This window comes from Scyliorhinus canicula, chromosome 13 (assembly GCF_902713615.1).
Source record: "Scyliorhinus canicula chromosome 13, sScyCan1.1, whole genome shotgun sequence".
Taxonomy (NCBI): domain Eukaryota; kingdom Metazoa; phylum Chordata; class Chondrichthyes; order Carcharhiniformes; family Scyliorhinidae; genus Scyliorhinus; species Scyliorhinus canicula.
Window position 1 is genome coordinate 116045802 of NC_052158.1, and position 13049 is coordinate 116058850.

The 13049-nt window shown below is 40.8% G+C and overlaps 1 protein-coding gene across 5 annotated transcripts in view; it reads right to left on the bottom strand.

The window, feature by feature from the left end:
* Window positions 1-320: 320 nt before the first annotated feature.
* The window catches only part of tmem44 (transmembrane protein 44), a 52783-nt gene continuing 40054 nt past the window's right edge, over window positions 321-13049 (bottom strand). For 4 of the 5 annotated variants that reach the window (XM_038816320.1, XM_038816322.1, XM_038816318.1 and 1 more), the window contains 3 exons: window positions 11424-11600; window positions 3186-3218; window positions 321-633 (listed from right to left, as the gene is read on the bottom strand). In XM_038816320.1, the coding sequence (XP_038672248.1) occupies window positions 394-633; window positions 3186-3218; window positions 11424-11600 (450 nt within the window). In that variant the 3' untranslated portion in view covers window positions 321-393. The remainder of the gene's footprint in view (window positions 634-3185; window positions 3219-11423; window positions 11601-13049) is intronic. The other variant, XM_038816319.1, reaches the window with a different exon arrangement.

The window sequence follows — 13049 nt, forward strand, 5'->3', positions numbered from 1 at the left end:
ATGTATGTAGTTCATTGCTCAGTGAGAACATGATCATGCTTAATTGTGACATCTTCAAAGTTGAACAGCTGACTGACATGGGAGGGCTTGATTTTCCATAGGAGCACTATGGCGTTCAGAGGTTGAAATAAATATATATTCTTGTTAAAACACTTACAATTTGAGGCAGGTCCGTGCGTGAACAGAGCCATGATTTCCACTATGTTTAATTTGTAATTTGTGTCTTGACTTCTTTTTTTTGTACTGTACAATGTCACTTTTTTTATATGCCTAAAATACCTCAATAAAATTGTTTGTTAAAAATAAATAAATCATATAAACATCTTTGACACACACTTTTATTGAAAAATGTTTTAAAAAAAGCTTCACATTTATATTAAGAGAATAAAGACTTCATCGTTTAGACCTATTTACTTCTTCTTCATATTGAGCCAAAATTGCTGAGGTTGCCTCTTCTGTCATCATAGTTTCAGTGTCAGAGAGCCAAAAGTCAGTTGTTGATGTACTTGAAGAAATGCTGGTAGGGAAGGAGTGCATGCTGATTACTGGAATGTGATCTGGACTATGATTTAAGGTATGTTCTTGTTGTTTTCTTGTCATTTTCCATTCTTGAGGAATATCTTCAAAATCCCACTGTGAACAGAAAAAACAGTCATGGGTCAGGAAGCTTTACCTATTAAGATGGTTCTGCTATTTGATATTAGCAGAAAATATTATCCCCTTTACAAAAGAACAGTTGCTTTTTGCTAAGTTAACATATACACACATACATATATATATATATATATATATTTATTCATAAATTTGTTTCTGAAGGTTGACGTGCGTACAGAGCCCACTGCTTAAAGGGGGAAAATTTAAACAAAAGTAAAATGGGCAGGTATGGGTTAGGTGGGGATAAAATCACTTTCAGATTCCCGACACAAATCCGCTTCAAACCCAGCTATTTACAGCTTGGAACAGAGGCAGAAGGTGGGTGGGTGAACAACCAACCCCTATGCTTCATACACGATAATGAGGCTGCATCAAATGTTAATTTACTTTCCAACTTTAACCATGATAAGCTGGATTTCCCACGGTCCTAAGGCTACAAATAAGCGAGGGTTCATCAGGAACCCCCAGCCCCCTTCCACCAGGCTTTCAATATCAGCTCCAGTTTCCGATTCCACCCGGGATTCTGATCCCCTTCCAGGTCTTTGGGCCCACTACCCATGCCCCCACCCTCCAAAGACCTTGGGATCAGCATGCTGTTAAGCATTTGGCATAGTCCCGACATCTGGGTTCCCCGTTCCTCCTCAATCCTACACATCACTCCCACTGGATCGAGTAAAAATACAGATAGAAGCCAGATTTAAAATGGACAGTTGTGTATAAATCGGTCAAAAGCAAGGTGATTATCCATTTACAAAGGTTATTATCCACTTACTTTAAGGTCAATTCAAAAGTTCTCTGATTAGAGTAAAGTAATCTGTTTATTTTGTACAGAAGTAGCTGTACTTGTGCACTAGCTTGTTTGACCAGACAATAATTAGCCCCTTAACACTAGCTGCTATTATCACTTTAGTTTAAACTAGAACATGAGTTTTAGCTGCTCAGTGATTGAAGGAATTAATAAAACAATTAATATTGGAGCAGTGGAGCTGCAGGCACAGTTTGAAATTGATGTTATTGCTTTTTTAACATGAGAAATAAAACACCTCTTCCAAATTTCCAAACGTTCTACGAGAGGTCAGATTAATCTGGGAGAAAACAAATGACCAAGTGACTGCAGGAGCTAATGAAGTTAAAATGCTTGTTCATCATTTTCACCTTTTAAACAGACATACTCCCAACAAATAGCTACATCAATGGTCTGAAATCACTAGCTTTAAAAATAAACTCACATTGCAGTCATGAGGCACAATTTTTATTTTGAAATGAATGTAAAATTCCTTGGTAGAAAATATTTTGTCAAAAGTATATCAAAAATTGGAAGCCATAACCGGGGCACATTAATTATGATCAGAAGTATTGAGTCGACTGTAAAGACTCGATTGGCATTGTAAATAGTATCGCTGGCTCAAATCTGTCATTAGTCCACTTTACATTAGCAGTCGGGACTGTACTAGTACACAGAACAATTCTTGGACTGAACACAGTTCTAGTAAATAAGCAAATTGATGGATACTTTCAGAGCTCATTTATAGATTTAAATTTGCAAAAGTCTGTGGAGAGAATATAATACAAGTCAAATGTGGGTCACTGAACAAAGTTTCCTGTCATTTTTTGCCTTTCTGTCACCGATGGGTGATTTAGAGTTTTCCCACACGACTGGGGCTGCACAAAATACATTAGCTCATATACAAGCAGTCATGACATGAAATATTTTCAAACGTGTTTTGCACTGGTTCATGGTGAAGCACTGATACCTGTACAGATTGAAATAATTTTATATACAAATATTTATAAATGGGATATAAAATAGGAATAATGGGACACAATTTTAAATAGAGCACATGTAAAATGAAAATGTGACATACAATTGCCAATCTTTTAACAGTCAAGAGCTTCCACAACCCTTATTTTAATGTGCATGTCATTGAAAATGTGAAGGGGTGTTTTATGTTGCTGTTGTTAAAAGGTACATTCCTGACCTGACCCTTTCTACCTAATAAAGTTATTTGGGCTCAAGTACAATGACATTTATCAAGATTACAATCTGTAAAAAAAAAAGATAAAATACCATTGGAATTAAATTTTAAAATCTGCATTTTATCTCAGCTGAAACACTGAATTTCACACATTTATACTGTAATTAAGTAGATCTTGCTGCAGTTGTAGTTATTTGTAAGATAATACATTTTCAATTAACCACAAGCAGTATGGCCAACGCTCAACCAGAAAGCAGCATCCCTTTTATCTGGGCTGCAAAAATTGTGCCCAAAACAACAATAATAACAATTATTATTATTCATTATTATTATTATTAATAATAAAAATACACAACAATAAGAAGTCTTATATCATTAATTTTTTTAAGTTTCTTGAAATATATAGCTATCCCTAAATCAACCCTAATTAAGAATGAGACTTATTCAAAAATGCATCAGCTTTATTTGAAAATCAAAGGAGTGCTTTCTCATGAACAAACAATTGCCCCAGCCCCTTGTTAGGTTAGTATTAAGTGAAGTAGCATCAGTTCATACCTGTTCAGAGTTTAAGGCTTCCAAGTACTTTTGCTGCAGGGTAAAAACACAGATCAACAGAACTAAACAACAATGTTGAACAATTTAACCCAGAATCAGAGTATTATATTGTCACTCCAGTCCAGCTATTTACTAAAACAAAATAAAATCAGTACTATAATTTCAAATGCAAACAATGAAAACAGTTGAAAGCCAGTTTATACCATATCCCTGGCACACAGATGAGTTTTCATTCTGACAATTTGAATCAAATATTTTTATAGTTTGTCCCCAGAGATCTCTTGTTCAACCAGTAGAGAACTGCCCACACTTCATGTACATAATTATCTTCTTTTCCCAGCAGGTTTACAGGAAAGGGTATTTTTCAAGAGTACACACCCTCGACGTAGACTAACTGCTCACCAGAAATGCATATTGAGAATAAGCAGAGAGAGAGGAATGGGATTTTAGAGCAGAACATTTATGGTTCAGTTCCGGATACGTACGCCTTCTGCATTGAGCTTTGAAGCAATAGCATACTGTGAAGAATATTAGTGCGAGGTATTTAACAATAAATAACTTACATTTATTTAGCATCTTTCGCCTCCTCAGTAAATCTCCAAGCACTACCCAGCCAATGAACTGATTTCAAACTTTAGAATCCTGTTTTGTAGGCAAGCTCTAAACTCAGTTCAAACTAATTACAGTAAAAAGCCGCATAGTTAATAGACCATTTATGGTACATCTAAAGTTTTTGATTAAATGCCATTTTACAGCTGTAGATACAACAAAAGCGCAAATAGTGTTCAGTGAAAATCCTGTTTTCCTGTGCTATTAGCCAATGACTAGAAATTGCATTTTCCTATTGGCTTTGTCAAATTTATAGACTAATTTTGGCCATTTACTGAAATTAAAGATAACTTGTGTTTTAAATATTTTTATTTGCACCTAAACGTCTGTAATTTCTTGCTCCCCGAAAAAAAACTATCTAACAGCATTGCAGATTCTAAAAATTGTACATTTTTAATTTGGAGGTTTGTGAAAAGGCAATTCAGATGTAACTACTTCAGAGAGAGGTGAATATAAGGAATGAACTGCTAAGAGAAGCAATGGGGTTTGACTGTACCAGAAACCAAAGAACAACATAGGAGGCGGCTATTCACTCCATCGTGCCTATATCGGTTCATTGAGCAAGCTATCCAATCAGTCCAGTTATCCTACCTTTTCCCCATAGCTCTCCGGCTCTCCCCACTGCCCACCAAGTATTTATCCAATTTCCTTTTAAAAGTTCATACTGAAACTGCTTTAAGCACCCTTTCATCAATCCACTCTGTAGCGTAATGCCACTCAAATAGCAAACCAGAGGCCTTAACAAATCCCACTGCAGCAGCTGGGGGTGGATTTAAAGTCTATTAATAAATCTGGAATAAAATAATCCATCTGCTATCTTGTTGCTCTCACTTAACCTGTCTATATTTCTCTGCAGCTTTCCCACAGCGTATATTATCACCTAGCTTTGAATCATCAATCCTGGAGTCAACATCCTATCCTGGAGTCGCACCTGCAGAAACCCCTGTTGAATCCCCTAACGATTGCAACTTCTATTACCACAGATTTTTGACCTTCCTCCCCTCGGTTTCCACCCCCACACAACAGCTATTCCACCAATGGCCATGGACTTGGCTGTTCACCCAGATTTTTGTGCAGCATAGAAGTAGATGAGGCCCAACAGAAATATCCCAGAGGGCAGGCAATGAACAGGTCATTCACCATATATGCTTTATAATATCTTAGGATTTTGAGTACATGAGCTCCTCCATTGAGTGGCGGCGAACCTCAGGGAGGGCCATCTGCAGTACCAAATGGATACAGGAGTAGGATGCTGAGATACAGTGATACTCAGTAGTACTGACCGCTCAATGTTGCTGACAGCACAGTAAATGGTTGTCAGCTGCATCCCACCTGGTGCCCTCGTCCAACATGCAAGGGCACCATGAAATGGCAGAGACAGTCGAAGAGGACGGGGTAAGGGGGGGGGGGGGGGGGGGGGTCACCCCTCAGGGCACACTTGCATCATCATTCAACTTGGCCCCTCTGACTGAGGAACCATTCATACAGCAAAGCTGTGTGACATGTTGCTCCTGCATAACTGCAGGTGCAGCAGCCTGTAGATCATGCCAATGGGCAGATGTGTATTATCATTTATTGATGACACCAAGGCTTTAAAAGTGAATGGTTAGCAGAAGAGAGGGTGTGGGGGTGGGGAGAAGAGATAGAAAATGATGGAAATACTCAAGCAAGTCAGGCACTCTGTTTGGTGAGAAAAACACTTTGGGTCTGTGACCTCCAACCAGAATTGACAGGGATCTGTTTCTTTCTCCACACATGCTGATAGCATGCCAAGTATTTTCTGCTTTTTCTGATTTTATTTTAACTTTCCAAGCACCTGAAGTACTTTGATTCTCTGAGTTGGGGAAAGACTACTGGTGGTGGAGACCACAGTTTCATTCAATGTGGGCATCAATGTGATTATTCGGGCAAATCTGCTTCCTGGATAATTTCTCTGAGGGAACATAGAACATAGAACACTACAGCGCAGTACGGGCCCTTCGGCCCTCGATGTTGCGCCGACCTGTGAAACCATCTGAAGCCTATCTGACCTACACTATTCCATTTTCATCCACATGTCTATCCAGTGACCACTTAAATGCCCTTAAAGTTGGCGAGTCTACTACTGTTGCAGGCAGGGCGTTCCACACCCCTACTACTCTCTGAGTAAAGAAACTGCCTCTGACATCTGTCCCATATCTATCACCCCTCAATTTAAAGCTATGTCCCCTCGTGTTGGTCATCACCATCCGAGGAAAAAGACTCTCACTGTCCACCCTATCTAACCCTCTGACTATCTTATATGTCTCTATTAAGTCACCTCTCAGCCTTCTCCTCTCTAACGAAAACAACCTCAATTCCCTGAGCCTTTCCTCGTAAGACCTTCCCTCCATACCAGGCAACATCCTAGTAAATCTCCTCTGAACCCTTTCCAAAGCTTCCACATCCTTCCTATAATGTGGTGACCAGAACTGCACGCAGTACTCCAGGTGCGGCCGCACCAGAGTTATGTACAGCTGCAGCATGACCTTGTGGTTCCGAAACTCAATCCCCCTGCTTATAAAGGCTAGCACACCATATGCCTTCTTAACACCCCTATTAACCTGGGTGGCAACTTTCAGGGATTTATGTACCTGGATGCCGAGATCTCTCTGTTCATCTACACTACCAAGAATCTTGCCATTAGCCCAGTACTCTGCATTCCTGTTACTCCTTCCAAAGTGAACCATCTCACACTTTTCTGCATTAAACTCCATCTGCCACCTCTCAGCCCAGCTCTGCAGCTTATCTATGTCCCTCTGTATCCTATAACATCCTTCATCACTATCCACAACTCCACCGACCTTCGTGTCATCTGCAAATTTACTAACCCATCCTTCTACACCCTCTTCCAGGTCATTTATAAAAATGACAAACAGCAGTGGCCCCAAAACAGATCCTTGCGGTACACCACTAGTAACTGAACTCCAGGATGAACATTTGCCATCAACCACCACCCTCTGTCTTCTTTCAGCTAGCCAATTACTGATCCAAACCGCTAAATCACCTTCAATTCCATACTTCCTTATTTTCTGCAATAGCCTACCGTGGGGAACCTTATCAAACGCCTTACTGAAATCCATATACACCACATCAACAGCTTTACCCTGATCCACCTGTTTGGTCACCTTCTCAAAAAACTCAATAAGGTTTGTGAGGCATGACCTACCCTTCACAAAACCGTGTTGACTATCGCTAATCAACTTGTTCTTTTCAAGATGATTATAAACCCTATCTCTTATAACCTTTTCCAACATTTTACCCACAACCAAAGTAAGGCTCACAGGTCTATAATTACCAGGGTTGTCTCTACTCCCCTTCTTGAACAAGGGGACAACATTTGCTATCCTCCAGTCTTCTGGCACTATTCCTGTCGACAAAGACGACATAAAGATCAAGGACAAAGGCTCTGCAATCTCCTCCCTGGCTTCCCAGAGAATCCTAGGATAAATCCCATCTGGCCCAGGGGACTTATCTATTTTGACATTTTCTAAAATTGCTAACACCTCCTCCTTTTGAACCTCAATTCTATCTAGCCTGGTCGACTGAACCAGAGTGTTCTCCTCGACAACATTGTCTTTCTCCAGTGTAAACACTGACGAAAAATATCCATTTAATGCTTCCCCTATCTCCTCTGATTCCACACACAACTTTCCACTACTATCCTTGATTGGCCCTAATCTTACTCGAGTCATTCTTTTGTTCCTGATATACCTATAGAAAGCCTTAGGGTTTTCCTTGATCCTATCCGCCAACGACTTTTCGTGTCCTCTCCTCGCTCTTCTTAACTCTCCCTTTAGGTCCTTCCTGGCTAACTTGTAACTCTCAAGTGCCCTAACTGAGCCTTCATGTCTCATCCTAACATAAGCCTTCTTCTTCCTCTTGACAAGTGCTTCAACTTCCTTAGTAAACCACGGTTCCCTTGCTCGACAACTTCCTCCCTGCCTGACAGGTACATACTTATCAAGGACACGCAGTAGCTGTTCCTTGAAAAAGCTCCACATTTCGATTGTACCCATCCCCTGCAGTTTCCTTCCCCATCCTATACATCCTAAATCTTGCCGAATAGCATCATAATTGCCTTTACCCCAGCTATAATTCTTGCCTTGCGGTATAGACCTATCCCTGCCTATTGCTAAAGTAAACATAACCGAGTTGTGATCACTATCACCAAAGTGCTCACCTACATCTAAATCTAACACCTGGCCGGGTTCATTACCCAGTACCAAATCCAATGTGGCCTCGCTCCTTGTTGGCCTGTCTACATACTGTGTCAGAAAACCCTCCTGCGCACACTGCACAAAAACTGACCCATCTATAGTACTCGAACTATAGTATTTCCAGTCAATATTTGGAAAGTTAAAGTCCCCCATAACAACTACCCTGTTACTCTCGCTCCTGTCAAGAATCATCTTTGCAATCCTTTCCTCTACATCTCTGGAACTATTTGGAGGTCTATAGACAACTCCCAACAGGGTGACCTCTCCTCTACTGTTCCTAACCTCGGCCCATACTGCCTCAGTAGACGAGTCCTCAAGCGTCCTTTCTACCGCCGTAATACTTTCCTTGATTAACAATGCCACACCCCCCCCCCCCCTCTTTTACCATCTTCTCTGTTCTTACAGAAACATCTAAATCCTGGAACCTGCAACAACCATTCCTGTCCCTACTCTACCCATGTCTCCGAAATCGCCACAACATCGAGATCCCAGGTACCAACCCATGCTGCAAGCTCACCCACTTTATTCCGGATGCTCCTGGCGTTGAAGTAGACACACTTCAAACCAGCGTCCTGCTTGCCGGTGCCCTCTTTCGAACTTTTAACCCTATTCCTGACCTCACTACTCTCAACATCCTGTACACTGGGACTACAATTTAGGTTCCCATCCCCCTGCTGAATTAGGGGAGTGACAGGGCCATTTGCCATTAGGGCTGACAGTCAATCAGGTGAAACGTTGCTGAATCAACATGACGTATGGTTGTGTCAGCCTGCTGGTCACCAGGAGTCCTGAGATAGCTGCAGCAGATTTCTTCCAATACCTGGGCAGTGGGCTCTTCTGGAACGCCTGTCTCCTCAGAGGAAGAGTGGCATTCCAGCTCCTACTCTTCACATATTATGTTGTGTGGCAAATGACCTCAATTCAACACCCCTTGGCTGGTTCGTATGGGAGGGCAGAATCTGACCGGCCATGGTTACAGAAGCTCATCTTTAAGATGACAATGGTCTGCTCATTTCAGGTTCTGGTCGTGCTGCCTCTGGGTACTGGATGGTGTCAGGAGTCATCTCATCAAGGGATAACCTTTATCCCCCAGCAGCCACCCACAAAGTCTGGATGTTGGTCTGAAGAAGTCTGGCACCTTGGTCTCTTGGAGAATAAAGGCTTCAGACAGAATTTCATCAATTGAGTTGGGGCCTCAACAGTGGCCGAAGAAGCAAATCCGCAACATGCACAGCCGGCTGGTGGGAGATCCCATTCAATTTTACCAATGGCAGCTCACAGATAAGCTGCTCCTGGGTTGCTGTCCTGTTCAGGATGGCCACAGAGATATCGGCCCAATTACAAGGCTGGAAAAGGAGGAGAAACCCTGCCTACCAATTGCTGGGGCCACATGGGCTGCCTTGCCTGAGCATAACCCTTCTTTGATTAAAAAATACATCCTGCCCTCACCCTTGCCTGCTGCAGGGAGGCAATCTGCTTCCTGTCGACAGCCTGGTAAACCGGGCTTTAATAGGAATCTTTGCATACTCAAATCAGGTTCCTGCTACAAGAAAGTGGGAAGCCTGTCCAAAGCCCTTCTTGTCATCAGTAAAATTCCTCAACAGCAGGACATGGCCTGGAAGTCTCATGGCTCCCCAAGGTTTTACCAGCCGACTGCTGTGTGTTCCCACCTTCTGCAAACTGGTAGAATTATCCCCATCATGACAGTTGCTTGTTGGCCAACTGCAGGCATGAAAGATGTCCTTCCTGTGGTCACAAACCAGTTGGACATTCAATGGGTAGAAGAATGTTCTGTCAAGCAGTCTGACTGGTTGGTCTGTCAGTGCCTTGATAGCTAAATGGATATAGATAATGACATCCTGGACCTGAGGGAATCTATCAATGGCAGCAAATCCCAATTCCCTGAAATGACCCGGATGTATAGAAATTCAGTCACAGAGGCTTTATTGGCTACAGGTTGGGGTTTGTCATTGGGCCGTTAGGCATCAGGTCATCATGGATCAGAACAAAATGTCAGAGACTAACTGCCTGGATGTCTGTAATCTCTGGCATTGCTGCTCTGTTATTTGCAGTTGGCTAACTAGTGAGTTGTAAACCCAATGTTGTGAGTCGCACCTTCTTCTCTTCACAGCCTTTTGTTGTTTTCCTCTGTCCTCCTCCTGACCAGGAGGATGTATCTAATGATCTTCCTCTTTCCAGCCACTCATTGGTTTACCAGGGCTATCGCTACCCATCTAATTGACACTTGCAGCTTCATGCTTCACAAGAGTTCAAACACACACTCCTCACAGCAACATGCCTCTCAGCACCAGCAATTTCAGCTCTGTTACGGCAAGAACCACGGAGCTCAAATCTCCCATTTCTTATTTCAACTTTTGTACACCGCAGTAATCAACACTAAGGGCTCATGGTTATCTCTGTGCTTTTCAACTGATAATTCCTGTTGTTCCCCAGATTCTGAATGAGCGCTGCAAGAAGTTGCAGGTCGCCAACTCCCCATCCCATTGAAAACCCCATCATTCCTCAAGGTGTCAGGACCCAGTGACTCCTATCATGATTTTCCAGGCCTACCCTTCGCTCCAATAGCATTATCTAAAGTTGAGGTTGATAGAGACTGGTTTCATTCACCGCTGCCAATCTCACTCTAACTGTGCAACTAAACTGCACAAATAATTTAATTTTAATTGTTAAATAATCAAAATATCTGTATGAATTATTGAAAATATCTGTGTGCAGCACTATTAAACAAGTATGCTTCCCAGCATCAAATTCAGGAAATGAGAATAAAATAAAAATTCCCACAAACTCTTCAAATTAGGCATAGGTTTATCCGAATCAATTTATATTTGGGAGTATTGCATTGTATTTTTTTGACTTAGTAAACTGGGCAAATATTGTAACATGAGTAAGGTGAAAATGCAAAGCTAAGTTAATTGAAGATAAATAAACTGATTTCAGTGTTCAAGAAGAAGTATTAAAATGCCACTTAAAGTTAGATTTAAAGTTAAACATGCTGCTTCAAGGACAAAGGAAGGTAGGCAACCAAGCTGGTTATATTTCATGCTGATGGAATGTTATGTAACACTTTATGCTGGTTAACTATTAAGGCCACAAAATATAAATCCTACTTAACTATCATTTCAATATCCCCAACAGTCAAGGAAGTTCTAACTTCAGCTGATAATGTAAAACCAAACATTGGCTTCCACACATTCTACTATGAGACTTCAGCACTAAGCTGCCTTCAGTAGTAGAGGTGAAGAACAACTGAACCATGACTGTGGGAAACCTCATCTATGAAAAAATATATGTATGTCAAAGGATCAACGATGATAATTAGGTAGAATTTATTTCTCTTTTGGCTTAAAATGGAAATACACGTGCAACTTACCTCTAATTCAGAGTTTATGGAAGTAGCATCTGATGAGCTACACGAGGACACATTTGCATGGATAATTTGTTTTGGAGGGTACATTGGGGGATCGTGGACAAACAGGGTATCCACTCTTTTTCCTCTCTCTGTACAAGTCTGTCCATCTCCCGGTAATCTTTTAACACCAAATCCAATCTATAATTATAAACAGGTACAGTACATACAACTGAAGACTGCAATTGTGAAGGCAAGTGTTGCAATGAAAACAAGTTGTCCAAATTCATGTATAATAGGAGTGCTGACTAATCAGGAAATTCATTCATACTGCACAAGTTAAAGGCTGCTAACAGAACTACCTAATCATATCAGCACAGATCCACTTAACAATCTTAGATCATTCAAATTCAACCAAATAAATTTCAAAACCCACACAGAGGTTAATAACAAAGACATTTTTTATTTATTTAAATATGTTGCATTCCAATTCCATTGACACCAGCTACAAAACTATTAATGATCAACCATTAATTAAGTTGATTAAATAAGTTTTAAAATTCTAAATACATTAGTGGGTTTGAGACAATTCCCAAACAATTGTAAAAATAGAAAGTAAAGAAAGCATGTAGCTATATTATACAAATATATATGAAATCTTGTCCCATTCCAGTGTTATCTTGATTATAATGCTACTCAGGTATGGAGACCACATTTTGGACACAAGTTTTGATAATTCAGTTGTAGTGATGTGCAAGGTTAATACACTGAAGTGTACAAGCTTCTGCTTCAATTTTTCCTTGCCCAAGGATTTAGCAGCAACCTTTTATGCAAGTTAAATTCCAACAACAATATTAAAAGATTATTTTACTACAAACTATTAAAAACCATAACATATTTTAAATATGAGATTTCTATTTTGTTTTGTCTGGGCTACTTGGTGTAGTAGTCAATGTCCATGCCTTGGGAAGGGAGCAATCAACCTAATTTCTTCAGCAGCATCTTCCAAACACATAACAAGGGCAGCAGAAACCTGGGAACATCACCATCTGGAAGTTTCCCTTCAAGCCACTCATCAGCCTAACTTTGAAATGTATCCCCATTCCTTCACTGTCTTTCGGTTAAAATCCTGGAACTCCCTCCCAAACAGCTCTGGTTGTACCGGCACTACCAGCGCTGTGGTTGCACCTGCACTATGTAGACTGCAGTGGTTCGAGGCAGCTCAGCACCACCTTCTCAAGGGCAAATAGGGCGTAGCCAGCAAAGCCCACGTCCCATGAATGGATAAACTCACTTCCTCATACCTGCTGGATGCTTAAACAGACATCTTATAAAGCTCTCAAGCAGGTCACCTAGCTATTAGGATCCATAGAAAGGAAATGACCAAAAACAATTCTATCTCCTGTGCCATCAAGTAGTGACGCCCAAATGTAGTATTCAAGTAAGAGTTAGAGGGTGGGGGAAATAATAGGACCCAGATTACCTAAGAGTACAACGTTTCATAACTTATTTGATAGTTTCCTAACACAATTTCACAGAATGTAATATTCACCATCAAAACAGTTGATTTGACATTAAAATGCTGTATGAATTGGACAGACTTATTCTCACCACTAAAAATCAATAACATTTCAAGATTTACATACAATT